The sequence below is a fragment of the Plodia interpunctella genome, chromosome 7 (genome assembly GCF_027563975.2).
Source record: "Plodia interpunctella isolate USDA-ARS_2022_Savannah chromosome 7, ilPloInte3.2, whole genome shotgun sequence".
NCBI lineage: Eukaryota > Metazoa > Arthropoda > Insecta > Lepidoptera > Pyralidae > Plodia > Plodia interpunctella.
Window position 1 is genome coordinate 4,674,585 of NC_071300.1, and position 23,900 is coordinate 4,698,484.

Sequence of the window (23,900 nt, forward strand, 5' to 3'; positions counted from 1 at the left end):
CCTTGTCTTGTTCCGTGTCGTATCGGTCACAATAAATCCAGCCTAATCTAATAATAAATTACTTCTATTGACACACTGATGATGGTATGCTTTAAAAGCGCATGTATGTCTAGTTTCTGATTTCTAGTTTTTGATTTATATATTTTACTTTTAAAGATTTTTGCGCAACCTAATATATAAAAGAGCGATAAAATAAATAAAAGAGCGAAAAGAGTTGTCGCTGCTGTTGCTATTACGATAAATAGAACATTTTAATATGCACATCTACGATCTCGATTAACGATTATCTGAAAGGCTCCGACATTATGCAGGCCGTAAAAAATTGCATACATAAATTTACTTATGATTACAGTGCATGTAATCGGATGATTTAAAAAGTTTTCAACTTTATGTCTGTAAAATTAATTTACGCACTATGCACATATAATTTGTTTTAAATATATATTTTTTTGTTTCATAATTCGTAGTCCTCAAAACTATAGCACCGTATCAATAAAATGTCTGTTAACATTATATTTTTTCAGGGTAATCGAGACAAAAGCATTCCGTAAGGTAGAAGCCTTTTAACTAAAAATAACCTGTTACCAATGATCGCTTTCAATTTTTAGGTCGCCAGTCTAAGAAGTTCCGATTCAATATAAAATGGCGTCCTTTTTCAGTCGTAGCTAGGGTATAATTATTATGCCACAGGCGCATGCAAAATTGGGGTCTCACCTCGGCTCGACTGCCATAAATAAAACAAAATGAGCGGTGTCAGTGGGAGGACGAGCGCTAATGAAAGCTGGCTGTGCTGGCGAAACTGCGGTGGGACCAATACCAGGATGGACACTGCTTTTCCAATAGAAATTATAAAATATTGCCTCTATTATAATTTTATACTTTATCAAAATCTATATATATATATATTAAGTATTTAGGCGTCACAGTAGACTGTAAATTGACTTTTGAACAACATATTTCTATTTTGTCATCTCGAGTTCGTAAATTGATTTATGTTTTTAAACAATTACGTTCCGTGGCAGATTTTAAAATTCTAAAAATGACATATCTGGCCCTTTGTCAATCAGTCGTCACTTATTGTATCACAGCCTGGGGAGGTACAACGGCCAATCATCTCATTTCTCTCGAAAGGGCTCAAAGGGCTATTCTTAAAGTTGGTGCCTTCAAACCATATCGCTATCCGACCTCTGAAATTTACAAATTGTGGCAAGTTCTCACTGTTAGGCAGCTTTTTATTCTATATACTATTTTACGGTTTCATTCAGTAATAACGTACACGCCTGCTATCCTGCAAAGACGTAGGCTGAGTCTTCCTATTCCAAAATATAACACAATCTTCGCTCATAGATTCTTTGGATTTTTAGGTCCGTTCTTGTATAGAAACCTTAATACTAGGCTCTCAATAGTAAGTCTTAACAAATTCTCATGTAAAGGGACTGTATCCAGTTGGCTGATGCAACGCAATTATGATCAGACAGAAGAACTACTACACCCTATCGTCTAATTGCACAATATTTTCTTATTCTAGTGTCTGTCATCATGGTTACTGTTATTGCTATTGCTCATATAACTTTGTTTCTAACATAAATGTATTTCATCATACTCTGAGTTGTTTTTGTGGGATCACCTAATCTAGTTTAAATACTTTACTACTTTAAATTAAAGTTGTTAGGCTTAAGTGGTTTAGAACTTTGAACTATTTAAATGTATTAAGATTTGAACTTTGGACTATTTTGTTGATTTACTGCATGATTTTGGCTCCCGTACTTAGTAGTAATTATTCACTGATCCCAAGATTACCCTAATCGTAGGGCTAAGTACGGAAGTAATCGTATATATCGTTTAATATCTTAAACTCTTAATTTGCAGAATTGTAATAATATTACCTTAAGTTACTCACTTAGTTACCGTTTATTGTGTCATACCGGGCGGGGGACCTGGTGACCTGCAATACAGGTTCTTTTGACACCTAGTGTAGGCACCAGATCTCCACAACGATTATTGTCCACAGGTATATTTTCTAGATATAATAAGTACTACTACACATTTATACTTAAGGCCATTTTGTTGTGGAGTAAATAAATAAATAAATAAACGTATCTACTTAATATATTATTTATATTATAATGTGGACAAAACATAGGTAACTATATTTGTTTCATTATTACACACTTATTTCCCAGCTCATCGTGAAAGTTATACAAAATGGCGTAAGGTAGATGCGTCAAATTGCCTTTTATTTGGGGATTTTTCAGTAGTTCTCACATGTAAAGCTTGATCATTCCTATGTAAGATTCACTATTTTATAACAGCTACAATACCTAGACTTTTTCAATCGACAAAAACTGTAAAATCCCTATGTCTATTATCCCTGTAAATTGCTATCAATTTATCTCACTTACAGCGCCCCATTCAAATTTATCATCCATCGGATTACACAACTGTAAATAAATATTAAAAATTACTCAACAAGAAATTCCAATTTGAATATGAATAGTTAGGCGCCATATAGGCAGGTACATGAAAAAACCGGCCCCAAATAATAACGTAGACAAATGTCCCCCTTAGCGAACACAATGAGCGGCCTCTAAACTATCAATTCACTTTTAAGACATGCTAATTTGAAAGTCTAGAGCGCTTTATTCCTATTTAGGGTCATAATGAAACGAATATATGAATAAGAAGAGCCTCATATGATTCTTTTAGAAAAATAAATTAAATGTTGCCTAGTCGACGGACGACCGTCGACTAAGATAACTACGGCTTAAATAGACTATACTAGCGGATACTTTGCTAGTAAGATTGATTTTATGATCACAGCTTTTATGGACGAGATCGTGTCATCGAGTGTCAAGAATTCTTGAGACGCCTGCAATAATTTATTGTGAGAATTGAAAGTCCAATAAATACAAGATGCCATTATGAGAGAGTTGTAAAAGAAAAGCGACCTCGAAGTGGGTATCGAGGGTTCAAGAATAGTACTTTAGAATCCGCTTGAATAAGAGAAGGGTCGAAGCATCGCGCAGGTAGGTCGCGAAACTGCTATTATTTAAATTAATTGGACATAAACGAGGACCGAAGATACACATACGAGCATGTTGACCGATCTGTCGTGTGACTCCCGGCGCAACCTCGGACGCGGCCGCGCTGCGCGTGCACAGCCTTTGCAGTCCTTTCACAATGTCTCCGCAGCTCAAATATTTTTTTCTTTATTTAAATTTTGTAACAATAATTTTCAATATTTCGTGTTCGGCTGCCGCATGGCTCGACTTGTCAGATAGGTTTTATTAATGTTGTTTGTCGTGTAAAGGAGTATAATTTGAAGGATTAGGAGAATTGCGCAGGAGCGCGCGCCCGCCGAGCGAGTCCCGTCGTGCGATCCTTATCGGACGTCGCCGTGTCGACTTCACAATGCCATCTTTTGTGTTCCGACACGATAATTTATTGCCACCAAACATTGAGCTTACAAACCGACCGAGATAATGCTGCGATTTAAAATAATTCGACCACGCCTTTCACATGATTTCAATTAAAAACAAAACTTTATTTAAACCCACAAAATAATTATAAAATTGTATAAATCACCCTGTATGAGCATGATCAACTCCTACGAAATTTTTTAAAGCATTTAGCTAGAAGACATCAAGAAAAATTCGAATTTTTACTAATTATTAACACGTATTTCTATTCTACACGTAGATATAAACATGTATATTTCTTGAATTTATTTTCAAGTTAGGTAAGCCTTTACAACATTGCTAATTAAGCTTTAGATAATAAATTGTAATGATACTGCATGTGTGAAAAACTTAATATCACAACAAATGGCTTGTAAATGTCAAGCGCTTGTTGTTTGTGCAACATCGCGAGACACACTCACAGGCATGCAGCATATCCGTCGAAGTTGAAACCAATAACATTTTTACGTGATGAGGTAATAAGCGGCAGTGACAATAGCTCAAACTTCATTTACTTTAACAAGAAACAACTGAAGTGGTGGCGTAAGTACGTACTCTAAAGTATACAATAGAGTAGACGAGCTACTTGCAGATATCCATGCTTTCAGACGCAGTACGCACACTCATCACATCCAATATTTTAATAGTTACGACGGGCGCGCCTGCCATTCTATAAAACAAAGACCAATAACTTTATATTTATGTTGCATTGGACAGCAAAAGTAGCATGTACTCAGGTGAGCTTATCTGAATGGCTATTAGATGCTTGTGAGGCTAATCACAAGTATTAAATTAATGGAAAGCCGTGGGATACCGACAACGTAGTGTCGCTGTGTTTTATCTGTCCCAATAAAAGTATCACAAAATGCCGCTATGTGAACCATTTAGGTCCTCATTTTTAGAGTTGTCCATCTGTCCGTCCGTTTACGGTCTAGCTCAAAAACTATTTGTATATATAGAATTGAATGTATAGAATATAATGTTGTAACTTGGCAAGGGTATACACATGAATTACGCTGACAAACTTGATAAAAATTTTAGGGTATCTTCCTACTCCCCCTACTCGTGATGAGGAAATGTTTTTTTGTGTTGTTAGATACGTCTTTCAAAATATTAGAGTTGTGGAAATACCGTTCTGAGATTTAAATGATTAAGCTTTAAAGTACCAATTTTCGTTACAGTCAAATGTCCTCCTCTAACAATGAAACGGTTATTGTTAGGAATTCAAACGTAAGTAATAACGAAATTATATATATAACACCTAAGTTGCTTTATAAGTAGCTTTATAAGTTTACGAGTCATAGTCGACCGGCTGTGGAAACTCTCGGACTCTCGGTCAGTGAATCCGACTCGCACTTGTTTAGTTGTTGAAATTAACTACGGAACCCTACAATGTGCGTGGCCCGACACACACTTGGCCGGTTATTTTTAAACATAAAGTACGAAAATGAACTTGTATATTTTCATTTACATGTTCACAGCAGCCTTGAAACTTCTGTAAAACAGGCAGCGGATATCTTATTGATCCACTCTATTAATGAACTTACATTCACTACCTTTGTGCAAATATGATGATATAAATGATAGGTATGAGAATATGAATATACTGAATATTGTGTTCACGTACACAATGTTCAGTATATTCAGTTTATCAAAATTGTTTTCCAGTAAAGGATTAACAACAACAACCCTCAGAAAATGCAAGTCTTGGAGCAACAAAAGACTATGTTACATAGGTCTGTACCAACTAAATGTCATTACATGTATAGTGTGGATTATTTATTTATCGTATGGCAATAATGTAATTAGCGCTGACGAGAGACTTTTTTCTAAATAAATAATTAGGCCATGAATACCTTATATAATCAGATGGTAAAACTATAATAATAAAGTACCATCCGGAGCGCCGATCATCTCTCTTATCAAATCTGATTTCAACTAATTCAAATTTGTATTGTACTTACAAAGAAACACACTTAAACCACTAACTAGTCAAAGCATACTTACTTCATTCATTCGCTTCCAAATAACGACACCTAGATTTTACATAACTTACACCATTATACATCAAGTGAGTGAAATCATTAGTCCTATTTTTGATAAAAAAGTTAGAGCCTACTTAAGTTAAAGTATGTTTTGTCACTATCGCACTTTGCAGTATTTGTCATTCACAGAACGAACTCTAACTTTTTTATGAATAAGAGGGTTCAAGCTGAACAACTCTAGCAATGTACGTAAGAGGAAGCCAAGCTATATTGACGTATATTGAAACAATAAAACAACCTCATGAAAGCCCGGGTGTGCCTTATCGAGAGCACGAAGTCGATTGGTCATAGTCAAAATAATATAGTGAACCCACCGGGCGCCTTGAGGTAACAATTATACCCATTAGTTTATTAATCGAGTGCGCATTGTTCTGGCGAGGACAATCGTTGCTAGACCAAATAATGCCAGCTCCGCTTACCTAAATATGACCGGACAAATGGAAAAAAAAGTGAACGCACAGGACGTATTGCGTTTCAATAACCATTGCAGAGTGCGCCGATAAAATATATTTATGAAATTTTATTGTCAACGATTTCAGATTTCCGATAGCAGAATATGGTGATTTATATTGAACAGTAGATTAGATAGTAAATAGATAACTTTAAATTAAGGGAATAAGATGAAGAAGAAGACCTGAACATACAAATTTTCAAGTCATTTCACCCATAAGATAGACTCGTAGGAAAGTTTCCTAGACTCGAGATGAATGTGGAAATAAAATAATTATGTGGAAATATAAACACCACATTTCATTTTGAAAAAGTAGCAAGAGTGGGATGTAAAGACAAGCCGCGTGAGAACCGACCTGTGCGGTCGTACCTTCACATGGATCGTAACCATGCTCCTACAAATGCAATACAAAGATTTTCTGTAAACGTACAACTTATATACCCAGCAGAATTTATGAAACCATGTAATATTTCTTGGGCATCAAAAGAAACTACATACGTCATTTATAAACAAGCAAGTCGAACACGCTGTTAGTAGTTGAATTGTTTAACTCAAGGTAGCTGATCGTAAAACACATGCATGACTGCCACCCCATACAAACAAAAAAGCTATAAAGAAAACCAATTACATGCTTATGAAAAAGGCTGTAACAGCATTAAAACATTCCGTTTAAAATGGTCAAATACATAACGCATAGGTAATGATTTTTAATTTTTATGTAAGAGTACTCATTTGATTGATCGAGCAAATAAATTAGCAGGAGTAGTTGCAAATGGACTAGATTCTCTGAAGATGCAGTAGCAATGAAAAAGCAAATAAACAGTAAAGAACATGTTTATGTAGATTACTGAGTAGCGATCTGGAACGAACTTTATACCCGCTTCACTCTGTCTCATGCTCTAAGTTTATGTTTGCACTTTGTTCCACTTCAATCAGATGGAGGTAATGCTTGTAAATTATTTTGAATTGTTCTTAAACTTATGTCACCTCGTGAATAGATGCTGCTAGGGAAAAATAGTTGACTCGATTTTAATTTCTTTTGTTCGGTTATTTTTAAATTAACGCTCTTTAAAAATATACAATTGAAAACTAGCACAATATACCTAAACTTTGAAATAAAGTGAAAAAAAATTAAAGTCATCGAAGTGTCTGCCTTTTAATTATTATAATTACATTTAAATTTTATGTTTAAAATTACTTTTTAACAAAATACTATATACTATCAATAAACCAAGCATTACACAAAACGACGTCATAATGATATTATTTCCCTTGAACTCGACCGTCGGCATTAGATATTTAAGATCCATTCACGACCAACTCTCTAATAAATAAATGCTTATATAAAACCATTATATATTAATAGTTTTGATAGCAAATAAATATTTTCACCATATAAACTCGGCAATATAAATTGACATAATTTTAATGTGTCTAATCCACTTTTCCATTTTGGATGTTATTCACATTTCCCATAGCAATTAGAAATTCTAAATGGTATGGTATTCATATAATATATTAATATCTATGTTTAATGTATATGTTTGTTTCCAGAACAGATACGATCATTTTGTTTAAGATAAATTATGATTCACAGTTTATTAATATTGGGATGGTTAATAACAACATAAGCGGCGCACATATCACATTCGCACGTTCCTGTAAATTGACTCAGAGCAACATACACAAGAATGCACTTTACCTTCTGAGTAGGTCTCAATCGGTATTTTTTATATTTGCAATACGACCAAAGATATACACAATTCTCGACATGCGGAGATTAATTTTAGAGGTGGCAGAATGTCACTATAATTTATGATCGACCATTGTCTCCTAAGTGACGTAATCCAAGGCTCGCGTTTCGATTGCCATGTTTGCTTGAATTACATATGCCGTTTTTGTTATGACTTTTAAATCTACTAATAATAGTGTATACGAAGAGATGATCTAGATTGATTCGAACAAGTTAGATTTTTTTTTCATTATAACGGGTATGATATTTTTGTGATATAACCTTAGTCTTCAAGTGGGCTTGGTAGAAAAAGTATCATAATGATAAGAAACACAAATAAATGTCATCTAATTAATAAGGAAAATACAACTACAATATACAGTTAGCATAGTGAGTGTCGCCAGAGTGTACGCCGCAGAAACTGCGGTACAAAACTATGTGACCACTAACGTGGTCCTCTTCTTGTATTTCAGTGACCACAAGCTGGACACCCGAGGTCAACGACCCCGACACTCCCTGACCAACACAATTTGTCGCAAGCATACGCAATCAAAATCCTTTATAGACGTTATATTGTCATTTGAATGATCCTATAAAGCAGATGTAAAGCGAACGTAAACGTGTTGATGCGTTCTGTAAAATATCTGAAACTACATTCCAAAGTTTATCGAAATTATTTTCAAATTATATTATACCTACCTACATACATCTTTAATATCAGGATAGATAACACAATTTAAAATTATAGGGCCTAGTTTTCATGTGCCACCGCAAGGTATAAATTTTAATGATGCAGAGGTTAAAATATTTTTTCTAAAACTAATATTATATTGCCAATACATTAAAAACTTGTAAAGTTTTTATAATTGAATTGGGTACATCTCGATTTTATTTAAGAAGGACCAAATTTGCCTGTACTGTAAATATTCAGCAGTGTCTGTTATTTCAAACTTTTTCCGTGGTTTTTGATATTGTTGTTAACTGTTTAAGATCTGAGTGCCGGGTGTCGTTTGTACATTAATTATATGTGCCGCCGCGAGTTGAATAGTCATATTTAAGCGTTAAGTATGCATGTCTTTTAGAGGGCTGTCAGTGCAACAAAGGTCTGTCCGCCAGAACAGCGCTGGGTGGAGCTAATAAACTATTTGAGCAGAGGCCTCGTGTTGACACTAGCGTTTCACACCTGAACAATGCTCCTCGTTTGCATTAATGTAAATTAGGTTAGGCCGCCCGCTGCCGCGCCTACATTCAATTAGACGAACCCTAAAGTAGCGCATATGTGCATAAGTAAACGCAACTAATGGCGTGTACGTAAGAACTTCCAAACGTATAATGATTATCGGAAGAAAACATTGATGCAACCGCATGCCATAAATAGTTTCGACGTTAGTTATGGGGCCGCCTACGAAAAGATCTCGATTAAATTCTCTTGCATGATGAATATCCACTCAATCAATTTATTTGAATGAATTAATAACGAGGCTCACCACCATGCAAAAACTTTTATGGATAAAAACATACTGGCATCGCAATACATATATTATAAAAACAATTGATGAATAAAATGAGAAATGTAATAATATGTTATTTCTCTATAAATAACAGAAACGTCATTGAAAGCCCGGTGTGGTGTCAAAGACTACGCGCTGGAGTTCGTCTGTCAGCGCACGCCTCGGGATCGCGTAAACAGCGGTGCGGCCCGCCTTGTCCGCTTGTACAATTTCAGCGTTTTTATGCAAGTACCAAGGTCTTTTGTACTCTTTCCACAATTAATACATTAATATAATTTTGTCGTAATTTATTCAGTAATATTTCAGTAACAATCGAAGATATCTGAAAAACTCGCAAACAAAAAAGGAAATCAATCGAACGTGCCATTAACATTTCCGAACGTCACAAATCACACTACCAAAATTCGAGATCTATAACCGAAAAAGATCTACTATGTCGAGAATTATTTTTTTATTGTGGAGCGGCTGAGTCGCACGCGCGGCTCGATTGTGGCTGTGTGGTCCTCGCTAGCCACTTTGTAAATAGCGCGGTTTACCTTTTTCAACTTTTGTGTTTTGTTACCTTTTGTGCTGTTGTAGGGCCAATATTACCATAGCTATTTAAGCTCGTCGGATAAATAAATATGCCATTTATCATGATAACTGATGCACGTGAACGTCGCGTCACAGTGTTCAGATGGGGTGAAGATTTCATCTTTACCATCAACAAATTGTGGTGATTTATTTTTACATTGTTTTCTTAAACGCCTGAGAAAAAGTTATAAATGAGCATCCACTCCATTTATCTGGTGATTTGATTTCGATGTTCTCTTTTAATAATTTCTTGTGATGTAAATTTTTAAAACACCGAGATACCCGGATCTAAAAAAATATTATGTTACAACGTTTCACGCGGATGAACTCATCTAATTGGGTGATAATTTTTAGACAAACCCTCAGTAACATTTCGTCTTTATTAATCTACACACTAAGTACTTTGAAAAGTAACTACTTAGAAAATGTATTTATTCAAAAGCATTTGTTTAATGCTGATAGTTAATTTTCAAATCATACAAATTGACAACGATGTCATTAATTTCTCATGAACATTTCCGGGATGCGGGCGAGGACGGAGCAAATTGTTATGTGGTACAATAAATTCACTCAAACCGCAGCCTCTTTCACAATATTTGTATCGGTCGTATTACGGTGTGACAAAAAGAGCCGAAAGGGCGGCCCTCGGTGAATGAAGGGAAGGTAAATAAATATAAATAAAGGTGATGGCGGTGCAGGGGTGCGGGGCCGGCATCCCGCGGCGCTAGCGCGCGACCGCCGACTCCAGCCTCTTTTGGAACAGCAGATATAATGTATGTGTCGGAACCCTGCTTGTTTTATTCCGATGCATACCACGAATTATTACACTCGCCGCTCATGAAGATTTCTTCTTATGTGCCACTTTAACGACTAAAATTGAACGCATTCCACGGGCGAGTACCTACATAATGTTATGCGATGTGAAAATCCAATTACATGCTCATTGTTCATAATACTGAGTTGTCACACGTCATTAAACGAGGCCAATGGGAATCGTAAATGTATGTCGTGGTGGTCCGCGCTGGGACTGTAATCACCTTCAGCAGGACCAATTACGGACTTTTGCCTTGTGAGGTGCACTTTTATTGGGTGTAAGATTTAAGTGCCGATCGACACGCCGAGTACTGGGTCTGCCTGATTTTTACGGCTACTTAAGATTTGTAGCTGAGAGTAGGTAGGTACCTTTTTGCATGCAATTTGTCAAGCAGAAACAATTGTTTTACCACATTTTTACATTCTGCAAATGAAACATATATTACAACTAGGTATAACAATGAACTAAAAATCTAGCATAGAAACATCTGAACACATTACGTGTAGAGGTTGTCCACAAAAGCTATCTAAATGCAAATTTTCCAATTTGCTACATCCAAATAAATTGGTAGAGAATCACTTCATAAATAAATCAATTGATGAAAAACATGCACTAGATTTTGTAATAGCATCAAATAACGCTCGCAAACCAAGGAAGTAAGTACCATTTGAAAGCAATAAACAACTAATATATCAGTAGCACACGCAGTATCCACGCAACGTCTGGGTGGAACTCATAAACACTGCTTCTGTTGCAGATTAATGTGCACCTATAGCTGAATACAGTCGTTAATACAAATATCTTCTTAGCTCGATATTTCACTAATTGTAGAAGTAAAGATCTGAAATTGTATAATTTATTATAACCTACTTTGAATGATCTGTATTTGCCTCTTTGGTTTATTTTATAATTTCAATTATTATATACATTTTATGTTATTTAAGTTGTAAGGTCAATCGACCGTCTACTACTTCGTTCTTCTTTTCTGTAGAAGTATGATCTCAATTAGGTAAATGACTGTCACCCTAGTTGTGGTGTTATAATATATAACAGTTACATCATTCGATTGTTGATCGAATTCATCTTTATTCATATCTTAGTTCAGGTCATGTCATATTTTCAATGACTATTATACTTGTATCTACAGTATCTTTTCAGAAATATTTTCGGCACAGCATTGTTTGTTATTTTATTTAATCTCTAAAGTAAACCAATTCAGCAGTAACGTAGCACTGCCCTATATTTTACCTATTTACGGATATTTGAACGTTCTACGAAATCTTGAAAATGTATTGCTGGTCTTAAGATGAACTATTTTACCGATTTAAAACACTAGTGATGCTCTAGGACACAGCTTTAATACACACAGGTATAATTATAGTTATTACATTTAAATAGTTTGAAAATTTGGTTATACATTGATGACAGTCTTAATAAATATGAAAAACAAATCTTTTGAAAAAAAATATGCAAGGTATGGACCCTTATCCCTTGTAGAGGCATTGTGAAGGTTCATATTATAGTGACGGTAAATATTAAATAAGCGTGGCCCGTGCTAGCATTGAGAGGTTTGACAGATAACACTGCGATAAGCGCCAGCTGTACCCGACAAATATTAGCACAAGTAATCAAAACAAATGTGAACGAAACAATGTCTAAATTAACATCTTGAAACTACAGTTTTAAATATTTATGAGACTTTGCCGCAAGTCAGCCCTTCTTTATGATAAAATACCTTTGTAAAATACCGATGATGTTGCGTGAGATGTGTAGATGTTAGAAAACAGTATTCTTCAATTGTACGGTTTTGCACAGTACAAAGTATATTCTCTAGACTAGACAACATACTCGAAAAAATATTTTAGAATACCTTAAATAAATTAGCTTTAGCAGTCTCGTCCATCTGAATCAAAGAAAAATTATAAAAAATAAATAAACCGATGTGATGAAAATATCCTTTTCTCTGCTAGCTTACATAGAATTTTGCAGTAAACCCAGAGATTCCCGCTAGTGTTTACATATATCAGACTGTTTACGTTAGCGGGAGAGAGGCGAATCGTTAATTCATCGCCACCTAAAGAACAAACTAACTACCTATATAAAACAAACCGCAAACATACCACAAGTTCAAAGACCTATCACTTGAAACGCGCTGCCTGCTTACTTTGAGTTTCATTTTATTAATTCTTGCCTCTACACATTTATAAAATTTTGTAATTAATATCATAATTGTAATGTTTGGATAAATTAATATTTTTTTTTAATTGTGATACTATTGTAATTGTGTATCCGCATAGAATGTTGAAAGCACCTGGCAATGAAGTACTCCCATAAGTTTTGTTATCTGTAGAAACATTATTGGGACAATAAAACTGAAGATAGATAGAATCTCCTATCTTCAGTAGGGCTAAACTGAAGATAAATAGAATTTTGGGAACGGCCGTTAAACTACTGTCACATCACATTTGTTACAAGAAAATTATAAGATGACATAGGTAGTTAGCAAATATTAAATTTAGACTGTAATCTAAGTTTCCCAGCCGTAAACTAGCATCATGAACTTTACTAAAGTTATTTTCGTAAGGGACCTAACAATGAATCGTAAATAAGGACTCATTACAAAAGAGATATTTAGCAACAGATGTTTAGCGGCCACCTGCCAATGTATTTTAGTTTGTTGTGTCATTTTAAGTGAATAAGGATGAAGTGAATGGAAATGTCACAGTAGAATAACTTATGTAGTGCGTAGTCCTCTACGCACTTCAAGATTTTCACAATTTTCTTTTTAGTTATTTCCTATCTCGTCTTATCTAAAAGTCAGATAAGGTAGGCCTGTTGATTTATACATATTTGTTTCATTAAATGTTACAGGTAAATTAAAATGTACTCAATTTAAAGTGCTATTAAAATAGACATAGTTCAAATAAATTTAATAGAGCCAGCAACAAGTATTAAATTATCTTACTATCATTTTGATATAAATTTATACAGTGTTGGACGAAAGTACTGTAAATGTGCGCTTAGTGTCGGCTAATCACAGATTATGCTGGTCTCTGAATAATTCAGCCATAAAACTAATTTACACTGTACCAATTCCAAACAGATATTTCAATTTTGATACTACAACTTATAGATAGGTTAAATTGCAACTGATATGGTTTAAAATCGAATAAATTGGATACTTGGTTGGAAAATTAGTAGGCACTTCGGCAATATTACCGTTTATGTTTATTTAAGCAGTAGATAAGTACGGAGATATAAATAAATACATATAAACAGGGGTCTAAGGATATTTTGTAAAGTAAAAGAGCATTAAGAAAACAGGCAACGTTAAGCCGCCACAGTTGGAAGGTCTTTATAACATTTTACAGCGTTGTAAACCCACCGTATAATTTTAGGATTAATTTGATTATGGTCAATTATTCACAAAGCGATCGGCTCGTTTTGTCCTGCGCTAATAAGCCCAAAAGTACCCAAATTAGACGGCGGTGTCTTTGCTGCTAACAAAATAAACCACTTTAGCGTATCAGTTAATATAATATAATCAAAATTAACAATCGATAATTAAGTGACTTTAAAACGATTTCATGGTATAAATCGTCGTTTTATTTACTTTTTCAAATTTGTTAAGGCTGTAAATAGAAAATAAACAATCCTTATGTTTTTACATTCAATTTTAATACGCCAAAAAAACATAAAGTCAGCTAATCTCAGCACTACAAACGAGTTTAAAAATAGATAACAAAAGTTAGTGTGGTTAGGATTGCTTGCTACGCTATCTGCGCGCGCGCACCGCAGTAAAAGCTCATTGTAACTCGAGCTTCAAATACGAAATTGAATAATGCTGACCTATCCCGCGACCGCCTTGCCCATAAATCACCGAGATATTTATGTCCCTCAACCCCCGCATGTCTACCACACCCCCTCGCGTACCCCAAGCTTATTTGCGTCCAGGAATATAAAATATTAAATAAAAACATACATAAAATGGTAAGTAATTCCGATTGGAATCGCAGGCGAGCTGAGATGCGGTCGCACGCCTATCCTGCGGTTTGTTCGGCTAGCCGTGCCAGGGCTCGGCTTCACAAGCGGAGTACCAACTCTTTGGAAATCGATATTTCGATTTTAATAGAACACAACTGTACTATATGCAATAATTTCAATTGTTCTTAGCAATGTATCGTTATGATGATATGTTCCTGGAAACCTTTGTGAAAACTGTATAAATCACCAGTTATCACCGGCTTGTTACGCAACACAACGTCCACAAGAATGAATATAACGCATTTATCTCCGAAGCATCTGGCATGTAACGTACTGCTTCCCGTAAACATTAACTTTACTTATATTCTCTCTTATTTATGAGAAATAAATAATACTATTAGACGAAGATACTGATTCCCGATAAAAAGTGGGCTCGAGTTGAAATGGGAGGCACAGTGGAGTCAGAAAGAAAGTAATGGAGGCGCATCGAACCGGTTTGGAGATTTTTACGAATGCAAGGCTGCTCGGCTCGACGGGCTATGTGCTGCCCGCGGCGGCGCGGCCACATAACATAACCGGCGGATTCGCGCCGGCCTTTCTTCCCCACTCACACGACCATGAGCTTGTCTGTAGTCTGTACTGCCCATCTCGTACAGATTATTATCTGCATACTTATAACTGGATTCCTCGTAAGGCATATTAGGCTATTAAATATTTGCTGCGCAAATCGCTTTAAGTCCTCATTAATCGTTATTTGCAAACGAGTTGATAAACAATGGCATCCTTTGAGCGACCGATAGCTATTTCAGGATTTGGGTTGACGACGATTTAAATATAGTTCGTATTGATGTTGAGTTGTAATCAGCTCGGGATCCAAATATCAGAAATAGGGTGTAAACACTTTGTGAGTAGAGTGGTAAATCAAATCATTTCTTATCAACAACAATAGATTGAGCTAGCTTGCATCAACCTGCAACCCGAAATAGCTCGGATAAACAAAACATGTCACATTTCGTTTTCGCGAATACTCGATCGTTTTGATTTAGTTTTTGCTTCCGCCGCCTACACTGGTCATCATAGCATCGAATCGAATTTCACATAGGTAAGTCAATTATTAAAGGCCAACAGATGTCTAAATAGGGACTGCAGATAACAGCATAAAGTTACTCATGTAAAGTCAATTTAGACATAAAATGTTTGCTTTTAAAAGGGTGAAAATAATGAAGAGTTAAGTCAAAACAGTTTCCCTAACAATGGTTGCATCTGGTACTGAAACACGTGCCAGACGACCTCACGTACTCACATCACAAGGATGTAGGTCGTGTGGCCGACAATGGCGAATATTTGTTTGGTTGTTTGTCAACACGCGGTAGTATTTGACGACCCATTAGAGCGGGCACGCCGCCGGCCACCAGAATTGCCACATTGCTCAAGAAAGAAACTTCAGATTTTAGTTTTTTATTTCTGCAAAGAAAAACTTCCTTTAAGTGAAATATCAAATGGCAAAAATGTGTATCAGATATGAGATATTTCCTTTCACGTTGCAAAACTATTTTAGTTATAATCCGAGATGTCTACTGTTAATGTTGATATTGAATTAGTCAATATTAGCTTGAGAAATAAAATTGTGAGAATACTTTTGAAATGACTTCAGAAGTAAATGAGGGAACTAAAATTATAAATGTGACAAAGGGAGACATAGCGATTGGTAGAGAAGATTTCATTAGTATTAAATGTAAAAAATATTTGCCCGTAGTTCTACCGGCGGTAGTAACAGGTTAAATAAATTTCCCCGTCTTTTCACGTAAGGTATTTATGTAGTAAGGGAATGGAGTGAAAAATAAATAAAATTGTATTTTGTGAGATCAAAATCTCCACTTGAATTGCACGCTCCATATGAATTCTAGTTTACGTTATTAGCTTATCTTCACAACCAAGATCTTATTTTTAATCAACTTCCTGCCATGGAAAATTTTATTCAGGGTTGTATATATTTTATAGCTATATCTTATTCACCTGTCTTCACTAACTTACTAAACAAAATATCTAGCTAGGGCACCATGACCCGTTTGTAACATACTTCTTCATCACAAATCTATTTAATTAGAATAGCAAATTCCCATCATCTATTAGCGAACCTGTTTTTGGAAACAAAACATAATTATATATAATATACTGAATTGATACATAGAAAGCGTCCACTAAATCAATTTTAAAAGTCAACAAAAGACCATTGTTGTAATGTACCTAAATGTGTCATACCACAAAATTTTGATGATCACATATTTGACTAGATATTTGCTATTCTATGTTCCTCATCATATCATGAGTGAATAAAAAAATTTTAATTAACCACATTAGGTATGTTAGAAAATATTTCTGTGATATGATTCTAAATGTACCATATATGCAAAAATATGTACATTTTGCATGAATATAAAGCATAAATACAATTACCTATATCAAACCGTTTGTACATGTTTTAGCCTGATGTTTATTACTCATTTTCATATCACATTATGTCATAAAAATTTGTATCCTCGAAACGGAATATTGGTTGGTACCAAATAGACCTTTGTCATAGACTGATGACAACTATTACTCAATGTTTCAGAAGTTTTAAAATGATCAATGAGGTTACAAATAGCTTTAAACGATTTAAATGATAAATAAATTTACTATACACATTATATGACAGTGAAGGATCAACATACCTACTTACTAGCATTTACCTAGATATGTTTATTACAAGAAACATTAACTAGTGGCGAGCATATACCGTAAAGTTTAGATATTACGATAAACATTAACAGATAGGTATTTGCAGATCGAGATTATATAAACATCATAATTTCTTTTGAAGTCTAAAACTGAATTTCTGAAGGTTTTCCTGAAGAAATCCAATTTTAAGAAATATTTCAATAATCATACGATATCATGGTTATGGTCTCCATAGAAATTATGTATGGAACTCCTTATACCAAATCACTGTTATAAAAGTAACTAGTATAAGTATATACACACACATATTGAATAGCGTGTGCAAATGTATGAAGAATCATTTGAAACAAACTGGGCAGTGGCGCATTAACACAATTGCCACCAGCAGGTAATTCAAATTTTGCCGCCCCTTTTGCGAACAATCATTTCGGCCAGGCACTCTTTAACGAAAGGTCATGTCATTCGATCCTACAACGCAATCGAAACACAAAAATCTGCCGCCCTAAGCTCCATCCTACTCAGCCTACCGCCGCCACTGCAACTGGGAAAAGTTATTGAATGAAGAAGAAGAATAGAACTTTTAAAAATGTATTTCCAAAAGTCTTCAACAATTTTTTTATGGCCAGACTTAGCTTGGGACCGAGACGGGTGGAAGAATAAGGAGGAGACCTTTGCCCAGCAGTGGGACACATCATTAAAAGGGTAAAGAAATTCAAATTTAGAAAAAGAATGTGTTTTCCAGAACAGATCACCTAGTCCAAAAGAAGTTCTTGTAAAAATTTAAGGTGATCCAACTGGGGATGGAAAGAACAAAGAATGGTAGTATGTGTAGATAATCTTACTGATAGACACACCTACTTGTGTCGACATTATAAAACAAATAAACAGAGAAAAATCTAATAGTTATTCTTAATCATTTATATGCACCTAATGTACTTTTTATTAACCTTCCCATTCGTGAAAATGAAAAAAATATCCGTTAAATAGTTTTTTTTTTTTAGTTTCTTGCGTTCTAACAGACTTACAGAAGTCTGGACTTAATAAAAGCTTTGTTTTGTAAAATATTTTGATGATTTTACGGCCATTGTATGGTGCGTAATTATAAATCTTGGAAGGAAATAGTACCTGACATTTTTTTTCATTATGTCAATGATACCTATAATTGAATCTAGATTTGTACCACTCGATGTGCTCATTAATTTCAATACTGCATTGTTATAGATTCGTTATTTCAATAAACTTATGAGTTTCAACAGGCAGGGGGTGATAGAAATTTCAACTGTACTTAAGTCAGTAGCCACAAGAAAGACAGAGGACACAATCTAACGAATCGAATTAACAATAAATGGCATATTGTTTATCAAATAACAATATGTTATAAATGCAAAAGTCCAAAATATGGAGTACAATGCAGCAACCCTCGACAAAAAGTTTCCCGTAAGTTGTTTTTATAATTTTACAAAGCATGGTGAATGACAGCGCATGTCGCTCAATGCCGTCGACACCAACTTTTACGACGGCCATATATTTACCCAAAATGGCATCAAAATTGAAAAGAATTCATCATTCATCCATTAGTCACAGAGTCAAAATATTTGTCGACAAAGCCTCGTAATTGCAGTGCTACAATCGAAACACTCGCTACGAAGCTACCGTAACGCCCGCAATTTGTGTCCATTGTTCTACGAACGTAATATTTATTTACACCGACAATTGTCCCTACCCGCGCACTGAGGAGCTGTTTTCAAAACAGAGGACGCTTCATGAAACTCATTGTTTCCCAGACTCATTCCAGCAGCAATAACGGGGCCACGATTTTACACTTCTTAGTAAAGTCGGAACTCGGAAACATTCACGGAATGCACTTCACTCGCCCGTCGGCATCGGAAAACGCGAAGGAAATTCACTGTAACCAGTGGACACTCACCTGGGTCATCAGGCGATCAGCGCCGGTGCCCTCGTCATCCTTAAAATCGATGTCCGTATTATAATTAGGCACTAAGTCTTTAAACTTGGGATCGTCCCTGGTGATGCGACCCTCAGCGGGCCCGCTGGCGAGCTTGTTATTTTCACTAGTGTTGGGGTCATGCTGGCCGTTGACGAAGGGCTCGATGCGGCGCGTCGGGGGGCGGGTGTTGAAGCCGCGGCCGGGGCCGCACGCCGCCGCGGCACTCAGCCACAGAAGCACCAGCGACAGCCTCATCTCGCAGACATCACTGAACGCGCGCTCGACGCACGACCACCGCGCGTCGCGAACTGATCGACACTGAGAGCCGGCTAGCAACCCGGAGCGCGGTCGGTCCACCACCGCCTGCATCCCTTGCCTGCCACCACCTCGCGCCGCGCACTACCCGCGACGGCCAACAAAAAGCGAGCGCTTGCAACTTGCAATGCGCTCACACGATGCAATACACTGCCTTCTCGTTTTCCGCGCGCTGGGAAATCCCATTATCATCACCGTCACACCATTGTCGCGTTATAAAATATTATGACACCCATGACACCTTACAACTTTAGAAATTTAAATTACGCATTTGTGTGAAGCATGTGTAATTTTGGCTCGTCCGATAATATTTTTACCTTTTATCGGACCAACACTAACGACGAAGCGAAGCAGTTTAACATAACTCAGTTATCAATACATAATCAATATCTGAATTGGTATTCGATGTACTCGATTGTTTCCCAGTGAAAACTTATAAATATTTAACCGGAAAAGGAGTTATTACAATCTTTTCTAGTCCAATTTTTATGATTCAATGGTGTTTGTGCGTTTTTGAATACGCCAGTATATTGAAACGTAATTAGAACTTTGTTACCTAGATATTATTGTTGCCAGTAAAGTGCGAGTCATTGGGCAGCTAACGACCCTTTGTCTTATGATGGATATATAACATTATAATGTGAATTAATGTAATAGGTGCTATATACATCAAATTTTATTTGTAGTTGTATACTTATATAAACAAATTTTAGGGTGTAGTTTTTTTTATATATTTCATTCTCTAACAACCGGTATAGGTTCTACATGGTTATTTTCAACAACCATTTATTTGGTGCCAAAAATGTTATAAACTAATATAACAGGCTCAATGAAATTTACAGATAAACTCGTTTCAAAAATACTATTTCCTGGTTCGATAGGACCTAATAAGTAAATTAAACATTTTAGTGTATGTACTAAAATGCCCTTCAAGATTCGATCGTGTTTAGCAAATTACGAAAGCGAATAATGGGAGCAAATAACACGTCTTGTGGTTTTCGGCACAAGATTAATTACTTACACAAGACGAAGGAAACAGTCTTAAAATCCTTGTGTATTAGGTGTATTTGTAAATAACAGTAATGTTTAGAGACTTATCTGAGGAATTTGTTTGGATAGAGTGTTTGGCAGATTTGAGATATTACACGAAAGATATAGTAGGTATCTACCTACCTTAAAGTGACGTAAGGGAATATTTTTATCATTAAAAAAAACATGTTATTCGTCGTTAATCAAATAGGATGGAAATAAGATTTGCATCAGAAACGATATCCATATTCCATCTTAGATAACTGCATAGTATTGAGACTTATCGGTCCAATAGAACGGCAAACCATATAAAGTCTCATCTAGATAGACAAAAGCTAAATGTAAGCAAAGTAACCACAGAGTGGGCCGAACACAACACCCAATGACAGAAGACTATGTAATCATCTCTTCATTACGTGATTATCATCAGCATAAGTGCAGTCCTGGCCGCGGTCCACTCACATTAGCCAACAGCTTTAATCAAAATGCAAATTGATCATTCTTTTTGCTTGGCCTTTTGAACATTTTGCAGAAAAATTACATTTGTAAGTGAGGGATTTTGGTATTGTACATATATAAGTATATCTATTGGTAAAACCAGATTACAGTGATGTGTCGACACCTTCAAGTTCTGGACTTACTCTATTTTAGGCTGCTTTTCAATCATGCTTTATTTACCTGAAAAGATTTCACGATGTTGCTTCATCGTGCCCTTCTCGAAACTATATATTAATTTGTAAATATAATTTCAAGACCTCTATTTCTCCAGGGCGCTAGCTTTAAACATGTCCAAATTTAATTCAGAACGAATTAAATTTAAAAGTAGGTAAATGAAAAAGAAGCAGCGCAGCGCTACGAACTGCTGTATATTCCCTAAAAGTGTGGAAAATACAAACGAATGTAGCGTGGAATTGTAATAGGTCAATGTCAATTTTGCCCCGGAAATGGAAATTCATATGCACATTTGCATAACAGAGAGTGCGTATTTAGGACAATTTGTACGCAACCCGAAGCCATCGTCTATACAACTAGATTGTGTGCCGCATAAACAGCCCGTAACTCATGTAACTAAAGTCTTTGTTTTCCTTCCCACTTCAGCTCTTGGAGATATTTGTTATCATTCATCTTTTTAGGTTCAAGTGACTCAAATAGGTGTAGACGTAGTAGATAAATTTGAACACAAAGAAAGAACAGCTTGAAATGAACATATTTTTTTGAATAATGAATTCACTAAATAGTTCTAACTACGAAACAAAATTACACTAATTCATAACTTTGGCGTTGAAAGCAACAGGTTTTCACACTTCCTTATCGAAAATACTGAGAAAGGTATCGTGCGAACCGAAATGAATGCGTTACAACAAAAGAGTGACGATGCAACGTGCCTGCGTTCACCGCTCATAGCTTTGCGGGCCAAACGACTGATAAGATAATTCTTGAACCCTCGAATATGCGCCACTGTCAAAACCAAAACAGATGCCTTGCAACCATGAATCATTGCTCCAATGATGTGCCATTTTTTCACTGGTTTAGGTACTTATCCTGTCACTGCAATAAATATTTTTGGGATCTTATGAGGGTCTGCACTATTTTGTCGTCAGTAGACTAGACATGTCGGAAACTACATAGAAATAATATAGATACAGATACATACATATAAATATTGATGTTTCAGTCAGTTTACCGGAAAGAATTGGAATCGGTAAGACTATAAGAAGAAATTTGTAAATCGAGTAAATGTAAAGGTACCTAACTATATATGTTCTATAGAATCGACGCAGCGTTCTTGTTCTGGATAATAGTGCTCTAGTTTGTAACGACCAACGCAAATAAACCTGAACCTCAAAATCAATAGTTACCCGGAAGTTGCATAACTAATAGTGACCAAAGTTTATTGCGGCTGCAATTATTGCAGATAGCCAGAGGTCTCGTGGCGCCACCGAGATGGGTGTAACTTCGAACAACACAGTTCAGTTCACACACAATAAACCACACCAATAAACTGGTAATGCAGCTATTATGATGCTCCGTAGTACTGAGACTCATTCATAACTCTCAAAAGGATTTCAGAAGGGATTACGTTTGGAATGTTTAAGTAAATATCCGCTGTCGAACTTTTAGCGCTAATTCAGTTGTTTTAACAGGTAAAGGTCTGTTTATTCGTGTCTGTCAACATATCGTTAAGCTGTAAAACGATGTTTTAATAGAATCTAGGTTGGGTTTTCTTTGTATTATTTTGACACATTTAAAGACTTCGTAATTAAAGTCACAATTTTGATAGATAATTTAGAAAATTAATGTTACTAAAATTACAGATTTTATAACACTTAGCAGTAGGTACCTACTACAGTCTGAATAAATACTAAAAAGTATATTGAATCAAATCTGACTGAAAATCCTTAGCAAATAGGTAAACTCATCAGACAAATCAAGCAGCATGAGTGTCGAGTGCGATGCCGCGTCGCCATGCGGCACCTCTGCTTGCTCAAGAGCAAACATTATTTTCGACAAAGGACAGCGAGGTGTCAGCGACGGTGATGGCTAATGGAGGAGAGTGCTGGGCCAACACACCCGGCCTCTAGTGTTTTAAACTGTTTGCTCTTCCATAAAGCTCTTGAGTCTATACACGGTTGCGTGTCTCCCGACGCCGAAGGTGCAGGCTACCCTGTGAACAAATAAGCAAGCTAAGGGTGTTCTTGGAATATAAACAAGATGACATCCAACGCTATTCAGTTGCAATCAAAACAGTCTTTTGGCAACCTTCAATCAAAACTATCGACAAACTCAAAGCATTTTGTTAGTTCAAAAAATAAATCTTCATGGGCACTTTCTCGCGTTAAATTACAAACTTAATATATATGTAATGTTTCTCAAAGCTACAAACTATTAAGCATTTCGGAATGTCCACAGCTGAAAAAAACAAATTTCGTCATCTTATGAATCTTATCAAATTAAGGCATTTAAAAGCTATTTTAATCAGATCTACATAAAATATCGTATATTGTACGCTAACCCTGAGATTCTAGGTAATAATTAATAGTGCTATACAAAAGCAATACAAACCATCAGTCGTGTTCTGTGCGGTTAAAACCCAAATATTGAGACAATTATGGCTGACGTGAATAGATTTTTCTAGAATTATATACCATGTACCATGCAAATATGGGGTTTTCCTTTATTAGTAGACTTCGAACTATTTACCATAGCGTGATGTGAAATCTGAATATGAAAATTATCTTACTTGGAATTTACAACAATTGTGAAAACGTTTCAAATAAAAATTGTACAATCATACCTACTGATTTTTGTGATAAGTATA

At 35.7% G+C, this 23,900-nt stretch overlaps 1 protein-coding gene across 1 annotated transcript in view; it reads right to left on the minus strand.

The window, feature by feature from the left end:
* hh (hedgehog) overlaps positions 1-19,672 on the minus strand; it is a 38,130-nt gene extending 18,458 nt beyond the window's left edge. Inside the window, exon 1 of the mRNA XM_053747828.2 lies at positions 19,217-19,672. Within this exon, the coding sequence (XP_053603803.1) occupies positions 19,217-19,606 (390 nt within the window). The 5' untranslated portion in view covers positions 19,607-19,672. The remainder of the gene's footprint in view (positions 1-19,216) is intronic.
* Positions 19,673-23,900: the final 4,228 nt, after the last annotated feature.